The sequence below is a fragment of the Saccharomyces cerevisiae genome, chromosome XIV (genome assembly GCF_000146045.2).
Source record: "Saccharomyces cerevisiae S288C chromosome XIV, complete sequence".
NCBI lineage: Eukaryota > Fungi > Ascomycota > Saccharomycetes > Saccharomycetales > Saccharomycetaceae > Saccharomyces > Saccharomyces cerevisiae.
The window spans coordinates 198,178-220,340 of NC_001146.8; the positions used below are offsets into that span (position 1 = coordinate 198,178).

The 22,163-nt window shown below is 39.5% G+C and overlaps 11 protein-coding genes across 11 annotated transcripts; 7 read left to right on the forward strand and 4 right to left on the reverse strand.

The window, feature by feature from the left end:
• Positions 1-324: 324 nt before the first annotated feature.
• NAR1 (iron-sulfur cluster assembly protein NAR1) lies at positions 325-1,800 on the reverse strand (the record flags this gene model as incomplete). The annotated part of the gene is made up of 1 exon (NM_001183078.1): positions 325-1,800. One exon carries the CDS (start codon positions 1,798-1,800, stop codon positions 325-327), a length of 1,476 nt encoding a protein of 491 aa, NP_014159.1.
• Positions 1,801-2,391: 591 nt separating this feature from the next.
• LAP3 (bleomycin hydrolase) lies at positions 2,392-3,756 on the forward strand (the record flags this gene model as incomplete). Its single annotated transcript, NM_001183077.1, has 1 exon — positions 2,392-3,756. The coding sequence occupies one exon, from the start codon at positions 2,392-2,394 to the stop codon at positions 3,754-3,756; it is 1,365 nt and encodes a 454-aa protein (NP_014160.2).
• Positions 3,757-4,250: 494 nt separating this feature from the next.
• On the forward strand, positions 4,251-6,695 carry KEX2 (kexin KEX2; the record flags this gene model as incomplete). The annotated part of the gene is made up of 1 exon (NM_001183076.1): positions 4,251-6,695. The coding sequence occupies one exon, from the start codon at positions 4,251-4,253 to the stop codon at positions 6,693-6,695; it is 2,445 nt and encodes an 814-aa protein (NP_014161.1).
• A 315-nt stretch (positions 6,696-7,010) lies between these two features.
• YTP1 (Ytp1p) lies at positions 7,011-8,390 on the forward strand (the record flags this gene model as incomplete). Its single annotated transcript, NM_001183075.1, has 1 exon — positions 7,011-8,390. The coding sequence occupies one exon, from the start codon at positions 7,011-7,013 to the stop codon at positions 8,388-8,390; it is 1,380 nt and encodes a 459-aa protein (NP_014162.1).
• Positions 8,391-8,752: 362 nt separating this feature from the next.
• On the forward strand, positions 8,753-11,677 carry SIN4 (Sin4p; the record flags this gene model as incomplete). The annotated part of the gene is made up of 1 exon (NM_001183074.1): positions 8,753-11,677. One exon carries the CDS (start codon positions 8,753-8,755, stop codon positions 11,675-11,677), a length of 2,925 nt encoding a protein of 974 aa, NP_014163.1.
• A 378-nt stretch (positions 11,678-12,055) lies between these two features.
• YNL234W (uncharacterized protein) lies at positions 12,056-13,336 on the forward strand (the record flags this gene model as incomplete). The annotated part of the gene is made up of 1 exon (NM_001183072.1): positions 12,056-13,336. One exon carries the CDS (start codon positions 12,056-12,058, stop codon positions 13,334-13,336), a length of 1,281 nt encoding a protein of 426 aa, NP_014165.1.
• A 408-nt stretch (positions 13,337-13,744) lies between these two features.
• On the forward strand, positions 13,745-16,423 carry BNI4 (Bni4p; the record flags this gene model as incomplete). The annotated part of the gene is made up of 1 exon (NM_001183071.1): positions 13,745-16,423. The coding sequence occupies one exon, from the start codon at positions 13,745-13,747 to the stop codon at positions 16,421-16,423; it is 2,679 nt and encodes an 892-aa protein (NP_014166.1).
• Positions 16,424-16,745: 322 nt separating this feature from the next.
• CSL4 (exosome non-catalytic core subunit CSL4) lies at positions 16,746-17,624 on the forward strand (the record flags this gene model as incomplete). Its single annotated transcript, NM_001183070.1, has 1 exon — positions 16,746-17,624. The coding sequence occupies one exon, from the start codon at positions 16,746-16,748 to the stop codon at positions 17,622-17,624; it is 879 nt and encodes a 292-aa protein (NP_014167.1).
• A 185-nt stretch (positions 17,625-17,809) lies between these two features.
• PDR16 (phosphatidylinositol transporter) lies at positions 17,810-18,865 on the reverse strand (the record flags this gene model as incomplete). Its single annotated transcript, NM_001183069.1, has 1 exon — positions 17,810-18,865. One exon carries the CDS (start codon positions 18,863-18,865, stop codon positions 17,810-17,812), a length of 1,056 nt encoding a protein of 351 aa, NP_014168.1.
• Positions 18,866-19,345: 480 nt separating this feature from the next.
• ELA1 (elongin A) lies at positions 19,346-20,485 on the reverse strand (the record flags this gene model as incomplete). Its single annotated transcript, NM_001183068.1, has 1 exon — positions 19,346-20,485. The coding sequence occupies one exon, from the start codon at positions 20,483-20,485 to the stop codon at positions 19,346-19,348; it is 1,140 nt and encodes a 379-aa protein (NP_014169.1).
• Positions 20,486-20,959: 474 nt separating this feature from the next.
• On the reverse strand, positions 20,960-22,024 carry URE2 (glutathione peroxidase; the record flags this gene model as incomplete). The annotated part of the gene is made up of 1 exon (NM_001183067.1): positions 20,960-22,024. The coding sequence occupies one exon, from the start codon at positions 22,022-22,024 to the stop codon at positions 20,960-20,962; it is 1,065 nt and encodes a 354-aa protein (NP_014170.1).
• Positions 22,025-22,163: the final 139 nt, after the last annotated feature.

The window sequence follows — 22,163 nt, forward strand, 5'->3', positions numbered from 1 at the left end:
GCCACCACACCTTGAGCCAAAAATCCCACATTAATAATATTCCATTTTTTTTTTAGTCATTTTTTTTTTTTTCGTCTCTCTTCCTCCTCCGGCCGAGCCGAAACCGGGCTTTTAGCACCGTTGGAAGCTTGTATCTCCGCGTAAGACCGCCGGAGTATGCATCTTATAGCGGTTTTTCCAGTTCTTTTCCACTATTACGTGGTGCTTCCAGTAGCGCTACTATTATTGTTGTTCTTGCTATTATTTAAATGTCACTATGTACTTGATACACACAGTTTGTGGTGATTTCACGCTTATGTACACGGGTGCAAAACTACACCTTACTTACCAGGTGCTCCCAACAGAGACGAGATCCTTTTCGACGGCCTGCTTGACGGGCGCGAAGACGTACTCTAGCGAAAGCGGGCGGGCTGCCGCCTCTTCTAGCTTGGGTCCCAGGGTTAGAGGATCTACCATTGCTAGCTCCTCTCCGTGACGCTTATTCAGTGTCTGAACCAACTGCTTCCGCTTGAGACTGTTTTGCTCGCCATTGAGTAGGCCACCACCGTTCATGCATGCACCCGGACACGCGTTTACCTCGATGTAGTCCGAGTGGTAGGGATCGGCCGTGGCGGCCGTGGCGGCCGCCATCTCGCGTGAGTTCGCCTTTGGACCTGTTCGTCTCTTCCGCAGAGCGGTGATGTTCCTCTTGCGCTCTGACCCGGAGCCCGAGGTCAGTTTACGCACCAGATTTTGGATGTTTCTAAACCCGGAAAGCTCGCTGGCGGCGGCTATTATGCGATCATCGTGCAGCAATCGGTACTCGACAATGTCGCTGTTTCTACCCTCCAGAACTATCATCTGACTTCCTGGGTGTAGTCGTTGGACAGCCGTTACGTACTGGTAGGCATAGCCACCACAAGTGCCTCCCAGATTCGACGCCCAGTGGACTCGCGGGTCCCATCCCGGCGGTGATAGCCGCCCATATAAACTTGTGTCCTCAGTAAGAAACGACTTGAAGTCTAAATTCAACTCTTGTAACATTGTCACTATTTCACGTGGCGTAATGACACAGTCAATCCCATCGTCAAGCGATTCTGGCCTTGACGCTTCTAGTTTCTTGTCAAAACATGGCATCAGCGACAGATGGTAAAAGGACTCACGCGCGATAGCGAGACTCTCGAACGTAGCTCTGATCAACGAGCCCGTAATTTGCTGAGGCGACTTGACATTGAGCAGCATAGGCACCAACTGCGGTTTGGTCTTTTCCGTGTATATAAGAAATCCCGGACACACAGCAGATAATAGAGGCTTGCGGTCCGCACCGGTATTTTCTTTTTGTTTCTTATGCGCAATGATCTTCTCTACGGTTTTGCTAATCGATATGATTCTGCCCATCTCCGTTCCAACCATATACTTGCACTGGAAATGCTTTTGGAAAAAATTCATCAAACACAAATCGGCCGCCTCCAATGTTAAGCCGTAGTACTGCGCAAGAGATAGTCTGCATTGTGGCGAGACACTCACAACGAGGAATTTGTCTTGCTGCTGCGAAAGCTTCCCCCAGTTTTTCAGGAAAACCGAGTGACTTTGGCTACTCAACAAGATTTCTTCACTAGACGTTATACAACCAGAACACGCGAGGCAGTCTGATAGGGTAATAGAGACCTTCTCCAGTTGGTCTGGTTCCGTGCTCACCTCGTATTCTCCGTTCATGTTAACGTTATCCTTCTTGCCCCCGCTCACCTGGGTAGGTTTGACGCACGCAAGGGCGGGACTGATAAAATCGTTTAGGTCAGACTCGGACAGTAGAGCACTCATGCTTTCTTGTACACTTATCTTGTCACTCAGGAAAAGGAAGCTCCCTCTCTTATCTTTCCAGCTGACAAGACAAGTTTCTTAGTCATCACCATAAAACGCTTTTATCATTTTTTTCTTCATGCGATGAGCAGGGAAAACTGGTAAAAAAAGAAAATAGGAAGTGGAAAAGAAAAAACTAGCGGAAAGGCAGGCAATATGCTTTACAAACAGGCAAATTTTGTCTCTTAATCCTGTGAAGAGGCATCGTATATTCAGTGCTTTTTGAAATTTAGAAAATAGTCGCTTTATTGATTATGCTACATATGTTATTTTGCTTTAGTATGTGTCAAATAGCATGCAATCGCCGGGTAGTGAGTGACACATCCTTTTTTCCCCTCCCACCAGAAAGTCACCTGCTCTCTTAATCAATGGGGTTGCATGTGGTAATCAATTGATAACGCCGGCTGACAAGTCGCCGACGGGCACCCATAAATAAACGATAAATAGCCCTTGCTCTTTTGTTACATGCTTCCTACTTCTGTTTCCCGGTCCTTGTATCTCAAGACGTTTAGAAGCCACCTTTTACGAGCACCACAAATTGTTTTAAAAAGAATGTCCTCTTCCATCGATATCAGTAAGATCAACTCTTGGAACAAAGAGTTTCAATCCGACTTAACCCATCAATTGGCAACCACTGTCCTTAAGAATTATAATGCCGATGATGCACTGTTGAACAAGACTAGACTGCAAAAGCAAGATAACAGGGTTTTCAACACTGTTGTCTCTACTGATTCCACTCCAGTCACCAACCAAAAAAGCTCTGGTAGATGTTGGTTGTTTGCCGCTACCAATCAACTGCGCTTGAATGTTCTTTCTGAATTGAACTTAAAAGAATTCGAACTGTCCCAAGCTTACTTGTTCTTTTACGATAAGTTGGAAAAGGCCAACTATTTCTTGGACCAAATCGTCTCCTCGGCTGATCAAGACATCGACTCACGTCTCGTGCAATACTTGTTAGCAGCTCCAACAGAAGACGGTGGCCAATACAGCATGTTTTTGAACCTAGTCAAGAAGTATGGCCTTATCCCCAAAGATTTATACGGGGATCTACCTTATTCTACTACTGCGTCCAGAAAATGGAATTCTCTGTTGACTACTAAACTGAGAGAATTTGCCGAGACTCTAAGAACAGCTTTGAAAGAGCGTTCTGCCGATGATTCCATAATTGTCACTCTGAGAGAGCAAATGCAAAGAGAAATCTTCAGGTTGATGTCGTTGTTCATGGACATACCTCCAGTGCAACCAAACGAGCAATTCACTTGGGAATACGTTGACAAAGACAAGAAAATCCACACTATCAAATCGACTCCGTTAGAATTTGCCTCCAAATACGCAAAATTGGACCCTTCCACGCCAGTCTCATTGATCAATGATCCAAGACACCCATATGGTAAATTAATTAAGATCGATCGTTTAGGAAACGTCCTTGGCGGAGATGCCGTGATTTACTTAAATGTTGACAATGAAACACTATCTAAATTGGTTGTTAAGAGATTACAAAATAACAAAGCTGTCTTTTTTGGATCTCACACTCCAAAGTTCATGGACAAGAAAACTGGTGTCATGGATATTGAATTGTGGAACTATCCTGCCATCGGCTATAATTTACCTCAGCAAAAGGCATCGCGTATTAGATACCATGAAAGTTTGATGACTCATGCTATGTTGATCACTGGCTGCCACGTCGATGAAACGTCTAAATTACCACTTCGCTACCGCGTTGAAAATTCCTGGGGTAAAGACTCCGGTAAAGACGGATTATACGTGATGACTCAAAAGTACTTCGAGGAGTACTGCTTTCAAATTGTGGTCGATATCAATGAATTGCCAAAAGAGCTGGCTTCAAAATTCACCTCAGGTAAGGAAGAGCCGATTGTCTTGCCCATCTGGGACCCAATGGGTGCTTTGGCCAAATAAATAGTTTCAGCAGCTCTGATGTAGATACACGTATCTCGACATGTTTTATTTTTACTATACATACATAAAAGAAATAAAAAATGATAACGTGTATATTATTATTCATATAATCAATGAGGGTCATTTTCTGAAACGCAAAAAACGGTAAATGGAAAAAAAATAAAGATAGAAAAAGAAAACAAACAAAGGAAAGGTTAGCATATTAAATAACTGAGCTGATACTTCAACAGCATCGCTGAAGAGAACAGTATTGAAACCGAAACATTTTCTAAAGGCAAACAAGGTACTCCATATTTGCTGGACGTGTTCTTTCTCTCGTTTCATATGCATAATTCTGTCATAAGCCTGTTCTTTTTCCTGGCTTAAACATCCCGTTTTGTAAAAGAGAAATCTATTCCACATATTTCATTCATTCGGCTACCATACTAAGGATAAACTAATCCCGTTGTTTTTTGGCCTCGTCACATAATTATAAACTACTAACCCATTATCAGATGAAAGTGAGGAAATATATTACTTTATGCTTTTGGTGGGCCTTTTCAACATCCGCTCTTGTATCATCACAACAAATTCCATTGAAGGACCATACGTCACGACAGTATTTTGCTGTAGAAAGCAATGAAACATTATCCCGCTTGGAGGAAATGCATCCAAATTGGAAATATGAACATGATGTTCGAGGGCTACCAAACCATTATGTTTTTTCAAAAGAGTTGCTAAAATTGGGCAAAAGATCATCATTAGAAGAGTTACAGGGGGATAACAACGACCACATATTATCTGTCCATGATTTATTCCCGCGTAACGACCTATTTAAGAGACTACCGGTGCCTGCTCCACCAATGGACTCAAGCTTGTTACCGGTAAAAGAAGCTGAGGATAAACTCAGCATAAATGATCCGCTTTTTGAGAGGCAGTGGCACTTGGTCAATCCAAGTTTTCCTGGCAGTGATATAAATGTTCTTGATCTGTGGTACAATAATATTACAGGCGCAGGGGTCGTGGCTGCCATTGTTGATGATGGCCTTGACTACGAAAATGAAGACTTGAAGGATAATTTTTGCGCTGAAGGTTCTTGGGATTTCAACGACAATACCAATTTACCTAAACCAAGATTATCTGATGACTACCATGGTACGAGATGTGCAGGTGAAATAGCTGCCAAAAAAGGTAACAATTTTTGCGGTGTCGGGGTAGGTTACAACGCTAAAATCTCAGGCATAAGAATCTTATCCGGTGATATCACTACGGAAGATGAAGCTGCGTCCTTGATTTATGGTCTAGACGTAAACGATATATATTCATGCTCATGGGGTCCCGCTGATGACGGAAGACATTTACAAGGCCCTAGTGACCTGGTGAAAAAGGCTTTAGTAAAAGGTGTTACTGAGGGAAGAGATTCCAAAGGAGCGATTTACGTTTTTGCCAGTGGAAATGGTGGAACTCGTGGTGATAATTGCAATTACGACGGCTATACTAATTCCATATATTCTATTACTATTGGGGCTATTGATCACAAAGATCTACATCCTCCTTATTCCGAAGGTTGTTCCGCCGTCATGGCAGTCACGTATTCTTCAGGTTCAGGCGAATATATTCATTCGAGTGATATCAACGGCAGATGCAGTAATAGCCACGGTGGAACGTCTGCGGCTGCTCCATTAGCTGCCGGTGTTTACACTTTGTTACTAGAAGCCAACCCAAACCTAACTTGGAGAGACGTACAGTATTTATCAATCTTGTCTGCGGTAGGGTTAGAAAAGAACGCTGACGGAGATTGGAGAGATAGCGCCATGGGGAAGAAATACTCTCATCGCTATGGCTTTGGTAAAATCGATGCCCATAAGTTAATTGAAATGTCCAAGACCTGGGAGAATGTTAACGCACAAACCTGGTTTTACCTGCCAACATTGTATGTTTCCCAGTCCACAAACTCCACGGAAGAGACATTAGAATCCGTCATAACCATATCAGAAAAAAGTCTTCAAGATGCTAACTTCAAGAGAATTGAGCACGTCACGGTAACTGTAGATATTGATACAGAAATTAGGGGAACTACGACTGTCGATTTAATATCACCAGCGGGGATAATTTCAAACCTTGGCGTTGTAAGACCAAGAGATGTTTCATCAGAGGGATTCAAAGACTGGACATTCATGTCTGTAGCACATTGGGGTGAGAACGGCGTAGGTGATTGGAAAATCAAGGTTAAGACAACAGAAAATGGACACAGGATTGACTTCCACAGTTGGAGGCTGAAGCTCTTTGGGGAATCCATTGATTCATCTAAAACAGAAACTTTCGTCTTTGGAAACGATAAAGAGGAGGTTGAACCAGCTGCTACAGAAAGTACCGTATCACAATATTCTGCCAGTTCAACTTCTATTTCCATCAGCGCTACTTCTACATCTTCTATCTCAATTGGTGTGGAAACGTCGGCCATTCCCCAAACGACTACTGCGAGTACCGATCCTGATTCTGATCCAAACACTCCTAAAAAACTTTCCTCTCCTAGGCAAGCCATGCATTATTTTTTAACAATATTTTTGATTGGCGCCACATTTTTGGTGTTATACTTCATGTTTTTTATGAAATCAAGGAGAAGGATCAGAAGGTCAAGAGCGGAAACGTATGAATTCGATATCATTGATACAGACTCTGAGTACGATTCTACTTTGGACAATGGAACTTCCGGAATTACTGAGCCCGAAGAGGTTGAGGACTTCGATTTTGATTTGTCCGATGAAGACCATCTTGCAAGTTTGTCTTCATCAGAAAACGGTGATGCTGAACATACAATTGATAGTGTACTAACAAACGAAAATCCATTTAGTGACCCTATAAAGCAAAAGTTCCCAAATGACGCCAACGCAGAATCTGCTTCCAATAAATTACAAGAATTACAGCCTGATGTTCCTCCATCTTCCGGACGATCGTGATTCGATATGTACAGAAAGCTTCAAATTACAAAATAGCATTTTTTTCTTATAGATTATAATACTCTCTCATACGTATACGTATATGTGTATATGATATATAAACAAACATTAATATCCTATTCCTTCCGTTTGAAATCCCTATGATGTACTTTGCATTGTTTGCACCCGCGAATAAAATGAAAACTCCGAACCGATATATCAAGCACATAAAAGGGGAGGGTCCAATTAATGCATATTTAAGACCACAGCTGAATAACTTTAAAACGGCAGACAAAACAAAAAATAGGTCGAATAAACCTTACCTGCCTAGAAGGAATGACAGCAGCTAATAAGAATATTGTCTTCGGATTTTCCAGATCCATTAGCGCAATTCTACTAATATGCTTTTTCTTTGAAAAAGTCTGCGGTGATATGGAGCATGATATGGGCATGGATGATACTTCGGGATACACGAGGCCAGAAATTGTGCAGGCTGGGTCGAAATCTTTCCACTGGCTCTGCACTTTGGGATTCTTGTTGCTTTTACCATCCGTGGTGACGTGCCTTTCGTTCGCTGGCAGGATATATTCAGCTACCCTCTTACAATGCACTTGTGCCGTTTACGCTTTCTTAGAAGCTGCCGTATTAAGATTTCAAGACAATGATGGGGTAGAAAATAGAACTTCAAGGGGAACCGCATGGTTTTTGGTGGGACTTACTTGGATAACCTTATTCTTTGGTGGATTAGCTGGAGGAACTGGTTTCTTAGTGAAAAGCAAGAGGTTGCAAACGTTCATATCAAATGCAGGTGAGAAAAGGTTGTCATATATCCATCGTGGTTTATCCTTTCTAACTGTTCTAACAGGTTGGGTTAAAGTCTGTTTGGCACCTGTTGCGCTCTTTGGGTTTTGTAGAGAGGCACACACAGGGCAATGCATCGCTCATGGTATCATGGGATCCGCGTTTGTGTTGTACGGGTTCATTTATGTACTGGTTTTGGTTATACCATGGATTCGCAGTGCCCAAACCTCATATTCACAGGATTACGTCGACAGTTGGGTTATGTGCATATGGGGCGTTGTAAATACTTTTACTGAACACAGGTGGGGACGTGAAGGATGGAGTGTTCACGATTATCAACACACGTTTATGGGAATTATCTGGTGGACTGGTGGAATACTCGGGATTTTCCTTTCCAGAAATGGCAGAAGAACATTTGTACCAAGTTTGATTATTATTTTCACCGGATGGGCCATGTCTGAGCACGCCCAGCACTTGATAATTAGCACAAAAGTCCATAATATGTTTGGGCTAGTTTTAATGTGTGGAGGCGCTTTAAGAATTATCGAAATATCTTTTTTACTACGTGATAAAAGAACGCTGGACAAAATACATTCATTCCAATACCTTGCTCCCTTTTGTTTAGTATGTTCAGGTCTCCTATTTATGGGCGCAAACGAAGAACAACTCATTTTAGTGTTGCGGTTGGGAGGCGACCATAGTGCGTACGTTCTAATTATCGTATCAGGCGCATTTTTGGTCTACTTCTGGATGATTGCATGTTTGGAATTCTACCTATATCTACTTGAAAAGGGAAAACAAGGATTCCTTCCGAAATCATACGAACTTGAAGAGGAAAACAATAACGTGAGCTTTGAGCTAGATAACATATCGAACGAAGATGTGGATGAAGATACCACTCCCTTTAACGTTTGAATAGTGGGCAACTAATGTAATATAAGACATTTGAAAGTCCGATCCTACACCCTCTTTGTTAGAAGCATTGTAACTTTATTTTTTTTTATAATACTCTAAATGCGGAACTGTATACACTTTGCACAGTTTGTATTCAAATTGTTTGCATAAATATATAAAAATTGCCACGAACACTTTTAGATTCCTTCGTTAGTCTCCTTTGTATATTGCCGTTTGCAGGCTCATGATGATAAATCTCGCTATTTCGGTGAAGAAAAAAAAAGCTAGCTTCGAACTTTTCAAAAGAAGTATAATTTCATTTCAAAAATAAGGTCCAAAGAAAAGAAACTAGCAGACCTGACCTTCTGTTGGTAAATATTAGTATGATGCTTGGAGAGCATTTAATGAGCTGGTCTAAGACTGGTATTATTGCATACAGTGACTCACAGTCCTCAAATGCCAATATTTGCCTCACATTTTTAGAATCCATAAATGGAATAAACTGGCGATTTCATACGCCGCAAAAATATGTATTACACCCGCAATTGCACGAAGTTCAATACCAAGAAAGTAGTAGTACTCTAAGCACTCACTCGACAACAACTTCTGTCAATGGATCAACTACAGCCGGGGTTGGAAGCACTCCAAACTTCGGAGGCAACAGCAACAAGTCTCCTCCACAGTTCTTTTATAATATATCTTCCATTCATTGGAACAACTGGTTTAGTTTACCAGGTGACATGTTGGCTGTATGTGACGAATTAGGTAACATGACCATGTTAATTACTGGACAACGTCCTGATCGGGCCACTACATACGAAAAGTTAACGATGGTATTTCAAGATAATGTTTACAAAATTTATAACCACGTTATGCCTTTAAAGCCTGTAGACAAGCTAAAGCCCATGAACATTGAAAGGAAACAAACAAGGAAAGAATACAATACATCCATCTTGGAATTTCGCTGGCTCACCTCTTCAAAATCCGTAATCGTTTCTCAATTCTGCGCATTTGATAGTAGTTCTAATACATATAGAAGCAGAGCACAGCAAGTGCCTCCATATGGTGTGTACCATCCACCCTTTATAAAATATGCGTGCTTGGCAATAAGGAAAAACGGTCAAATAGATTTTTGGTACCAATTTTCAAACTCAAAGGATCATAAAAAAATAACGTTACAGCTGCTGGACACTTCAAATCAAAGATTCAAGGATCTTCAATGGCTTGAATTTGCTAGAATTACACCTATGAATGATGATCAGTGTATGTTGATAACCACATATTCAAAATTATCTAAAAATATCTCTTTTTACAAACTACACGTTAATTGGAACCTTAATGCGACCAAACCAAACGTCCTAAATGACCCATCGTTGAAAATACAATTTATATTAAGCACTACTTTAGATCCAACGGATGATGAAGGGCATGTGTTGAAGTTAGAGAACCTGCATGTTGTGTCTAAATCATCAATTGAGAAAGATCCCTCCCCAGAAATTTTAGTTTTGTATAATGTTTGCGATACATCAAAATCATTGGTGAAAAGATATAGACTAGCTCCAACACAACTTTCAGCTGAGTATTTGGTGATATTGAAACCAGATTTAAATATCGATCGAAATAATTCTACGAATCAAATATTCCAATCGCGCCGTTACAACCTTCGTCGCCACAGTGATATCGTTCTCGACAAAAAAGTCACCTTGATAACTTCTGAGATGTTCGATGCATTTGTTTCATTTTACTTTGAAGATGGTACCATCGAATCCTACAATCAAAATGATTGGAAGTTGGAGACTGAACGACTTATAAGTCAGAGCCAATTAGGAAAATTCAAAAATATTATTGCATCCCCACTAAGCGCAGGATTTAATTATGGGAAGCTCCCTTTACCTCCATCGGTTGAGTGGATGAAGGTTTCACCATCTATGTGTGGGGTTATCGTTAAACAGTATAATAAAAAATGGCCACAGTTTTATGCTGCTGTTCAAAAAAACTACGCAGATCCTGAGAAGGATTCTATAAATGCTACAGCTTTGGCATTTGGATACGTGAAAAGTTTACATAAGCAAATATCTGCCGAAGACTTGACCATCGCTGCGAAGACGCACATACTCAGAATTTCATTCTTGGATAGAAAAAGGGCCAAAGAATTTATTACGACTTTGTTGAAAAGCCTATACTCGTTTTTCAACATTTCTCCTGATGCGCCTAAAGAGATTATGGATAAAATAATAACAAGTAGGCCACTTCAAAAAATTATGCTATTGCAGCTGGAACTTGGCAGTTGTTTTTCGCAAGAAAATATTGAAGAAATGGCGAGAGTTATACTCTACTTGAAAAATGTTTTGTTTGCGTTCAATGGTGTGGCGAGAAATTTTCATTTTGCGATTGAACAAATAAGTAATAATTCTAACCAACAACAAAACCCGAAGTTGTTCCAGACTATATTTTCAAAACAGGATCTCATTCATTCATTGATTCCTGTTGCTAAATGGTTTGTCAAATTTATCACTTATTTGACCCAAGAAATTTTAATTTTAATAAATGATCCCACAAACAAGGAATACACACTAGTTCACGGAATATTTGGAGCCAAAATGTCCAGGACTTTGATATTGTCTATTCTTAACGAAATCAAGAAAGTCACCCAAATAGTGGCGAAATTTCCAGAAACATCATACCCAATTTTAAACGAGTCATCAACTTTTTTGAAACTAGTCTTATCTGAATCACCAGTGGATTTCGAAAAATTTGAAACGTTTTTAGTTGATGTAAACAACAAATTTATCGCGCTATGCGAACAACAGCCATCACAGGAACGTGAGTTTTCGTTGTTGGTGAAAGCTGAAATCCCCCCAGAATATGCCAAAGTGGGAGATTTCCTCCTGCAGTATGCTAATAATGCAGTGATTTCCCATGCGAATGCGGCTGCAGTATATTTTGCAGATACAAGTGGCTTGAAAATATCTAATTCAGAGTTTTTCAATCCCGAAATATTTCATTTATTGCAACCATTAGAAGAGGGATTAATTATTGATACAGATAAACTACCCATAAAAAATAGAACCTCCAAATCTTTTAGCAAATTACTGTACGACGATGTAACCTGTGACAAACTGAGTGTATCAGAAATATCCGATGGGAAACTTAAGAGATGCAGTAGGTGCGGTTCCGTCACAAGAGCAGGAAATATAATATCGAGTGATAAGACAATTGTACCCACTAGCATCCAAACCAAAAGATGGCCAACCATGTATACAAGACTGTGCATATGTTCAGGTATGCTTTTTGAGATGGACGGCTGATTATTAGTACTATAGCATAGTTTTGTATAGAATTGTTTTAAACATTTCACTTCTCGACTTAATAAAAAGAAATGAGAGTGACAGTGTCTGGAATTTCTTTCTTCTAGAATACCAAGGGTACGCATTTCTCTCCTACGGAATTTTCTGTGCAGATGTCCCGATCTACGTGGCAGATAGTGAAAACTCCGTAGGCAAAAGGGGCATCGGAAAAACCTCTTCAAAAAAAAAGGTTTTTAGGCTCGAACGAGCCGGAGCAATAATGTTCCTTTGAAAAATAGCAATCGTTATGCAACCATTTTATATGAGTCTGCCCCTCAAGGGACTCGCCACCGGACCGCTGCAGTTGTTTGCATTCATCCACATATAAGCTGGTTGTGTATGACAGGAGAAAAAATACTTCATTCGCAGTTGTTAACCAACAGCGACATGTCTAGCGGGAATGTCCACCATACGAAACCGATGATGTACAACGTAACCCTGCCTTCCTACAACAGCAGTAGTATAGGTCCAGTCGATAATTTGAAAATAAACGAGAGACCTGGCTCTCATGATCATTCCATGAGAAGTGAAATGTCATCCAAAAACTCCGGAAGCGATTTTATGCCACAATCTATTTCACGTTCCGAAGGTAGTGTCTACCAGGTCAAGATAGATCGTGGTGACTCCCCGAATACAGAAGGATTCGACTTTAAAGTTAATGCAAGAGATCTGCTGTTACTTCGAATGTCCTGGGATATCCTCCTCAGGGAGTATTTAACACCTAAAGAATTAAAAGTTTTTCAAGCACTTCTGTATTCCAATAAACATATTACTTCAACAGAAAGACCCTATTTGAATACTGCTCCTGACGGTATGATTTCCAAAACTATTGACCCTACTGCCAGGCCACGTAAAACAAAACAAAGGGACAATGATAACAAGGTTGATACTGCACTATTTTGTTCACAGTTTTATGACAATTTGATTGCAATGGATCCCTTGTTAGAAGAATATTTTCCATCATTAAAACATCAAGCAGTTTCGTTCTGTAAGGTCCTTGATTCTGCTATTGACAACCTTGAAAACGTTCATGTCCTAGATGATTATATTGTGAAATTAGGAAAACGCCATTCCAGAATTCTCGGCATCAAAACCGTTGGTTTCGAAGTAATGGGAAAAGCATTTATGACTACATTGCAGGACAGGTTTGGATCTTTTCTCACACTGGAACTCAAAAATCTATGGGGACAACTTTACTCATATTTGGCAAATTGTATGATTACTGCAGGGAAGGACCCAATGGAAAAGATTCAACCAGATTTTTCGTATAATGGTGACTCTGTGGTTTTAAATTTTTCCATTCCCAAACTTGCGATGCATGATATAAGTACAGTTAACAAGCTACAAATGGTGAAAACTAAAAACGCTACTATACCTCATAATATAACACAAGTACCGACAAATAAAATTCCTACAGAAATACTCTTAGACAATTCTTCTACTCCAATAAAAAGCGACCGTGAATCGACGCCTCCAATCTCACCAAAGGGCTCTGGAAGTACAAAACCAAGCATCGGTAGCAGTACCGTCGTGGAAAGTAATACCAAGAAAAATAATTATGATGAAAAAATCCATTTATTGCAAAAAACTGCTCAGCAGAAGAACTGCTCGATTATGTAACTACAACCGTACCATTAAGTGTATAAGTTTCCCAGGTTATATTATATATTCTTTAGATCACTGCCTGTTCTTTATTACCCGCGAGCTAATCTTTGTCTTATATAGGCGCGTCAGCGGAGACGCGTCAAGTCAACTTCTCTCTTCTATCGTCCCGAGTATGAAAAATCATTTCAGATTCGAAGAAATCAGATTGGCTTTATATCTTCTTTAGAACAAGACGTGTAATATTCTCACACTTAGAGTTGACCCCCTCAAGTTCGCTTATTAGTACAGGTTTTGACTTTGCAAATAAACAACAGGAAAAGCGACTCAAATAAATTGACAAAGAAATCTCAACAACCAGAGTGCAAAAGCCGTACGAGCAGCGTTTTTATTAATAACGATATATCACTACGTATTCAACAGAATATGTCGGATAGTATTTCAGATTCAAAGTCCTCAGAACTTTTAAATTCTACTTTTTATTCGTCGACGTCGATAAATACACTTGATCATGCTAGAACCTTTCGAAATTCTCTGATATTGAAGGAGATATCAGATCAAAGTCTAAATTCATCAATAAAGCCATGCGAATCCGTCCTTGATAGGGATGTTGAAAGCTCAGTTCTGCAGCGGTCGTTTGGAGAAAGTAATGCCCGAGACTCAGAAGTACAAACGGTAAATATGACAACTTCCCCCTCATTAAGTGCATTGGCTGATATTCTGAACGAAAGATCCAAATATGCTGACCAAAAAACTAGAAAGGCACAAAATATTGAGTCTTCCATAATAGAAGAAGAAGAAGAGGCCGAAGAGCAAAACAACTCGATCAATTATCACGAGGATATAACTGGATCCAGGCTGTCTGTACGAGAGGAAGCAAATGAAAACTTGGCGATGACCTCTCCAAACCTTATTGACATTGACGGATCCAATAGTATTCAAGTTGCCCCTTTGAGTTTACCGTCTTTCGAAGAACCTGACTTTTTGTCCACTCCTAGAGTAAAACCTGATTCTCAGGGACCTCGGAGCAAAGTTAGTACACGACGTACTATTCTCGAACGAGACAACAATTTACCAGTTAAGCGGGAGGAAAATACTATCATTAATTCAGAAACTGAAAGCACAACACATAGCGCACCATTTTTAAAAGAGGATCCGAAACCCTCGCCTCCTTCGAGTAAATTATACAACCCAAAAGTTCGTTTAAACAAAGCAGAAGCGCGAAAGTATACTGATTCTTCTGCCCAAAGGACTACTTCAGCAGGCTCGGTACTTGAAGACACTTCTATGCATAAAAAGAAAAAGAGTATATTTTCATTTCTGAAGAAGAAAGAACCGAAACCAGTTATTGGTAATAATAGTGTAACGAATGAAAAAAATAAGATGTCTTCATCGAGCACTTTCTCAATGAATATTCAAACCTCTTTAAAAACGCCTGAAAAACTAAAGAAGAAGTCTCACAGTAGCAGTAGCATTTTCAATTCCTTCCTAAAGGGAAAAATTGAAACATCAGACTCACCTCGAAAGGAACCAATGAGGCAAAAAAAAAGAACCCCAAAATCCAAGGACAAAAAGCAAGATACTGAACAAATAATTGACGCCGCATCAGTGTTATCCACTGAATCACCTCTACTACGAAAAAACCACGACGATACTCCCGTGAAAATAGATCACGTAACGAGATCAATTGATCAGAGAAAACCTACTCCTTTAAACATGGATCTCATATTGGGAGGTGATAAACAGATAAATACCCCGCTACAAGAACACGTAAGAGAAGATGATGATGCCAAAAATGATCTTCAATTACCAACCAAGGATAATTTTTTATCACTGGACTACGAAGCACCCTCACCAGCATTTTCCAAACACGATACAGGTGAGGTTCTTTTCCCAAAATTTTTGGATAATCATGAAGTCGACTCGATCGTTTCTTTAGAAAGAACAAGATCTACAAAGTCTAACAAGAGAAGTTCAATGAACTCGCAAAGAAGGTCATTGACAGATACGCTATCGATCAAAGCGCAAAGTGAGGGAATGTTCATCACTGAGGCATCTTCTGTTGTATTATCTACTCCAGACTTGACGAAGTCTCCTGCTAGCAGCATTTTAAAGAATGGAAGGTTCGAATACTCAGATAATTTCTCCAGAGAACACTCTTACGAAGGTACCACGAATGAGGACTTTTTAGATATCAAGGACGATAGTGGTCCACTAAAAAAAGATGACATATTTTTAGAGTCTATTGAACAAAAATTTGACCAGCTAGTGATGGCCTCTGATGAAGAAAAAACTGAAGTTGAAAGGGATGTACCAAAACCAAGAGAAGAACCTCTGAAGAAGGATTCTGAAAGGCAAAGCGTTTTTGCAGATGATGATAACGAGTTAATTTCTGATATAATGGAGTTTGCAAGTTTTATTAACTTCGGTGATGATGATCTCAATCTAGACCTAGACTTGGGAGATACAACGGCCTCATATGCAACAGAAACCCCTGAACCTGTTGGAAATGATGAAGTAAATCGCTCTGGTACTTTTGATACACGAAATAACAAAGAGGATAGTTACAAAGAAAGAGAAACTCAATCTTATTCCGCTGCTGGAGCTACTACATACGGAGATGAGCGTCAAGGTCAATTACATACATTTGAACAAGACGGAAGTGAAATAAATGACAACGAATTTGAGAATGAAGATTTCAACAAACACATAGAACAGCCCATAGAAGTTACTCCAAGAAATAATGCATATTTACCAGAATTCGAACCCAATAGACCTGTTTCAATGTCCTTTAAAGGACTAAAAGCCCCAAGAATGAATACTTCTTTTATTGACTCCATGACGCCTGATTCTCCCGTAAAATCAGACTTAACAAGTCTAGGTGAGGTGTATGTAAACAGTAATAATGACCAGGGTGTCCGGTTTTCGTCCCAGATAATACTTTACGACACTTATGGAGAATTCGAATATGATAGACATCCAGAAATTTCCACTTGTAACCAGCTTACTCCACAACTGGCTCAAATGATCAAATTGGAATTAAATGAGTTAAAGAGCGCAATGGAAGTACACGATGATTCGCGATGTTACACACATTTTTATTAGAGCAGAAAACTGGGAGAAATGGAAATGAATCAAATCATACATATCAAGACATTCTAGTTTTTATAAACCTATAATTTATCGCAAGAATCTTGGGTGTTATGTGTTGTATTTGCGGCATCATTTCAAAATACCGTCTGCATTACCCGTCTCCGTCACGTGAAGTAAAAATTTCCAAAAAATATTGAAAAAAGAAAGAAAAATAAGATCCAGAATTCACTGATGATGAGCTTATGGTACGGCATGATTAACTACGCATTTGTATATTAAAGATTCTTTGATTTTTTCCAGAGCATTGAATACCTCAATCTATAAGTGTATTATAATGGCATGCAATTTTCAGTTTCCAGAAATAGCTTATCCAGGTAAACTAATATGCCCACAGTACGGTACGGAAAATAAAGATGGCGAAGATATAATTTTCAATTATGTGCCCGGTCCCGGAACTAAACTAATTCAATATGAACACAACGGACGAACTTTAGAAGCTATAACTGCTACACTAGTTGGGACAGTGAGGTGTGAGGAAGAAAAAAAAACTGATCAGGAAGAAGAGCGTGAAGGCACTGATCAATCTACAGAGGAAGAAAAATCAGTAGATGCATCACCTAATGATGTCACAAGAAGAACTGTAAAAAATATTCTGGTTTCAGTGCTTCCTGGGACAGAAAAGGGTCGTAAAACCAACAAATATGCTAATAATGATTTTGCCAATAACCTACCGAAGGAAGGTGATATTGTGCTGACCAGGGTGACAAGGCTTTCGTTGCAACGAGCCAATGTCGAAATTTTAGCTGTGGAAGATAAACCATCTCCAATTGATAGTGGCATCGGCAGTAATGGATCGGGAATAGTCGCTGCTGGTGGCGGTTCTGGAGCAGCTACGTTCTCTGTTTCTCAAGCATCATCAGATTTAGGTGAGACATTCAGAGGTATAATCAGGTCTCAGGATGTACGGTCTACAGACAGAGATCGTGTGAAAGTGATAGAATGTTTCAAGCCGGGAGATATTGTTAGGGCGCAAGTTTTATCATTAGGTGACGGAACCAACTACTATTTGACCACTGCAAGGAATGACCTTGGGGTCGTGTTCGCCAGAGCTGCTAATGGTGCTGGTGGATTGATGTATGCTACAGACTGGCAAATGATGACTTCACCGGTTACAGGCGCTACAGAAAAGCGCAAATGTGCCAAACCTTTTTGATATGTAACAGCTTATCTACAGTGCATATAGACGCGTATATATTTAAAAGAGGGTATTCGCTTCTTCTTCTTTAGATTGCATTCTTTGATGGTTAGGAAAAAGAAGCGGGAACGTGATTAAACTTTTTATTCTCTTTTATTTATTATATATTATAGTGCATTATCATTATCTATCTAAATTTGCCTTTACACGGTACTGCTTTCCGATTTTACTGGGTAAAGAAGTTTTTCATGAGTACCTCTTAAATCAACCTCACTTAAACCTACAATACCACCGAAGCTTTGAAACCTCTTAAAATAATGATCTCTTTTTTCACGCGCGGTTTCCACCAGAGCTGGCCAATAAACATCATGATTGTACTTGAATTTCAGATCACCACCATACAACGAATCTAGTTCGTTCTTAGGGACATATTTAACAAATGGTTCATCAAAAACTAGCTTTTCACGGGTCAGTGGGTCAATAAAAGGGTGAATTAACTTCAAGAAAGTCCATGCTAACCAAGGAATATTCGTCAAAAGTGCTTTTCCTAGTCTTTCTGGATAATGAGTTTGTAGAATATGCAGCACTTCTTTCCCTACACCAATAGGTGGGATTTTACTATTGCCAGGTACTTTAGGAACATCAGGGTAATCTTTAAAGTCTATTAGCAAAGCTAGAGAGTCTTGACCAGCTGGCATAAAATCGATAACTCTTTCCAACATGAAGACCAAGTGCTGTACCTGTCTGTGAGAAGTCTTTGTATTTTGTCTGCCCGGTTTCAAATATAAGATAGGTCTAGCATCGTTTTCGTAACCCAAAATCACCTGCTTACCTGATTCGTTCTCGACGGCCACCAAGTCAGCAGTTATTTTATCACCATGCTCTTCACCTAAATGACTAATACCGAATTCTCTTCTCCACGCTAGAGTCATGGTGATTCTATCGATACAGTCTTTTAGCACCCATTTAGTAGCCCTTAGGTAACGTAAAAAACATTCTCTTGTCAACCATGCCTTTTCTTCTTCCTCTAAGGGTTTAAGATCATCCTCCGACTTATTTTTTTCACTTGTATAAACCTTCAAGTCAGGGTTACTGAAATGTTTTAGCACTTCGTCATACATTTTTTGTTGCTCACCTGTAAGTGGTTTTTCTTTTGGAATAGCTATCGAAGCAGGAAGTTCTTTGATAGGCTTATCAATATTAATCAAATTTTTTGGGTCTTCTGGAGCCTCCTTCTTTTTGCTAAATCTCTTGAACATTTTTTGCTTTTGTAATTTTTTTTATATAAAGTGGTTTTGTATTATTTGTTGGATGGAGAGAAGGGAACAGTTAGAAACAAAATAAGGATTGAAATATTTTTCTAACGAAGAAGTGGTATTAGTCTATCTAGAACTGATATATATACATACATATATATATATAAATATATATATATTCAGACAATGAGCACAATATTGTGCATGTACAAGAGTGGGATGCGCATATAGTGCATGAACCTATTGCGATAAAGATCTGGCAATATATAGAGAGATATATCGCATGCTTGCACTCAAATAGAGTCGGGTGGAATGAAAAAAATCATAAAAATTACTAAGACGGAAGACAAAAAGATGACGCGCAACGCGAAAATCGCTTATAAGCAGGGATGCCGTTGCTTCCGGTTGCTTTCTTTCTCCGCGGAATGACTGGACCCGTGGGAAATCGCAGGGGATGTGACGGCCTTCGGAGTTGGGTTACTGCTATTTCCGTGGCTCATAGATATACGGACGGGTAGTAGGGCCGGTTGCGGTCACGTGCGGAAAACTATCTCCGTCAGATCCGGCATTTCGTACGAAAATTCCGGATTTCTTCTTCTTGTGGCCCTTTGTTACGGGATTTGCGGTGACACTTGATATTGAAGTTACAACATCTTTGTGGGGATAAGGATGAGAAGTAGTACGGTGATCGTTGGTGATCGCTGTTGTATGGGGTCGAGAACCTGCAGCGTTTGTCTTCGGAGTAGGCCTGAATAGCGCAGGTTTTTTACGATTGAGAAAGATTGACGGTGATTCGGATCTTCTCTTCTTCACCGGCGTGATGGGCTGCGTAACATCTTTCTTCTCTGCTGTGACATTATCCATTTGACGATTTACCTTAACAGGCTCCGGTTTGATGGACAATGGGCCTTTCTTGGGGGAAGACGATTGTCCGCCCGCTTGGCCACCAAAGGCCACACGTTGCGCATGCCTTTTTGCAATGTTGAATCCGCCGTCTTTGAAATGCTTTAGTCTGGACTCGTGATCTTTCAACGATTTCATGTATAATTGCGAATGGGGTTCGTTGTGCAACCTTGTAGTCTTCTTGGTGTTTCTCTTTTTGAAGTAAACAGTGTGGTCAACCACTATGGTTTGCTTTTTTTCTCTTTCTTGCTGCAACTTCTGCATTTCCAGCCTTAATCTCTCTGCGCTTTCCTCTTGTTTCTTTTCCACTTCTTGTTGGTACTTTGAGTATAACATTCTGTATGGTATTCGGTACTTGTTGTTTCGGATGTCTTTGACGACTGATTGACGCACGCAAGACTTCAATAAATCCTGATTCGAATGGTACAGTTCTATATCGTTTTCCTTAACGAAATCAAAGTAATATTTGCAAATAATGTCTCTCTTAGAGACAAATTGTTCGTGTACATTAGTCGGGAAATCTTGCCTTAAAAATTCTAACCATAGTTCATCATCGTCAAATATCAATAGTACGTTGCTTTTCTCAAGTTTTAATAGTTGTGGTATTTTTACTTTCTGCAGTATCCTCTTTAATAAGTGATAGGGGACATTACTCACAGATTGTATGTTTGAATGATTTCTCATCAATGAGATTTCACATAGTGTTTGTAAACTTTTCATATCTCGACATCAATCGATTTATACATTCACTAGAACGTATTTCCATGAACAAAAACCGTTTGCATGTAAGTTACATATGTATCTAATCGTCATAACTGAACAAATCCCTTCTTCGCAAATATTAAATATTTGAAATTTTCTATTGTGATCTTTCTTAAGCCCATCGTGGCAAATGCCGAGAAAAATACGCAATTGTACCAGCTTTATTGAAAGCGCCAGATATACAGTGACAACACCCCGAATATAGTTGAGAAATTTATAGTATTTCAATTATTACATAAAACAAAATTTTGGAATTCTGTGGTTGGGGTAACAAAGAATAAATAGAAGCAACAGAAATTTCAAAACTATTATATACTTCTATGACATTTTTGTTTATATTTGCACTTAATTTTCCTTTTTGTCTGCCTATATACATACCCTTATAACCTTCTTTTCCTCCTTCTTCTTTCTTTCTTGTTTTTAAAGCAGCCTTCATTCACCACGCAATGCCTTGATGACCGCGGGTCTTCTCATCATATGCTTCGTCCATTTGTAAACTTCTGGAAATTCAATTTTGATATTAATGCCAATTCTATCCACGACATTATTCCATGGGACAAAGGCCAAATCTGCTATAGTTAATTTATCTCCTACAAGCCATACGGGATAATCAAAGAAACGACTTTGTGACATTGGTGTTGTACCAGCTGAGTATGCAGCCGCATTTTCCGTGTCTAATTCCATCACCAGCGCTTCTCTACGTTCAGCCAAGGCCATCTCCACTACACCGTAAACTCTTCTAACCTCATCCGTATATCTTTCTACAGCACTTGCTATCTTTTGTGAATGGAAGTATCTGAAATGTAAAGCTTGTCCAATCATTGGCGCATGCCCTGACGTTTGGAAGAACAACCATGCGTTGATTTGTGATTGGTCAGCTAAATCATCGGACCAGAGTAATGGATTACCAGTCTCTTTGTAATATTTATTTACCAAATGTAATAAAATCGCCCCTGATTCCCAAATAGACAAGTTGTCCATACCATGATCGATTAAAGCTGGAACTCTTGCATTAGGGTTCACAGACACAAATTCGGGGGCCCTATGTTCGCCAAGATTGAAATCTAGGAAGATTGTGTTATAATGAAATCCAAGTTCACTTAGTACTATAGCAACTTTGAATCCATTAGGCGCAGACCTGTGAGAGAAAAGGGTATATCCCTCCAGTGGTTGTTCTTGAAAAAATTTTGTAATTCTGGAATACTCCACGTGACTCATATCCGAAAATGCCTGTTGTTGTTGTCGATGTTGTTCTAAGGTATTCTTGATATTATTCTCGTTATCATTATTTTGGCTACCATTGCGGCCGCTGTTATTGTTTTGAACATTATTGTTATTACTACTGCTATTGTTATTATTATTATTATTTACACCTGTTGAAAATTCAAAATTTATATTACTTTGATCGGTGGTTGTATTACTGTTCCTGTTTCCTATGTTTACTTGACGGAGCGCATTGGAGAGATTCGACACTTGGTTGCCGTTGTTATTCATCATTTGGTGTACAACTTAATTTGCAGCTTAAAACAATATGACTAATAACAAAAAATGAAAAACTAAAAATAAAGAAGTTCGTACGGGGGATCTTTATTCCTCTTCGATTCAATTCAGTGCTATAAACAATTCCAAATGAGCT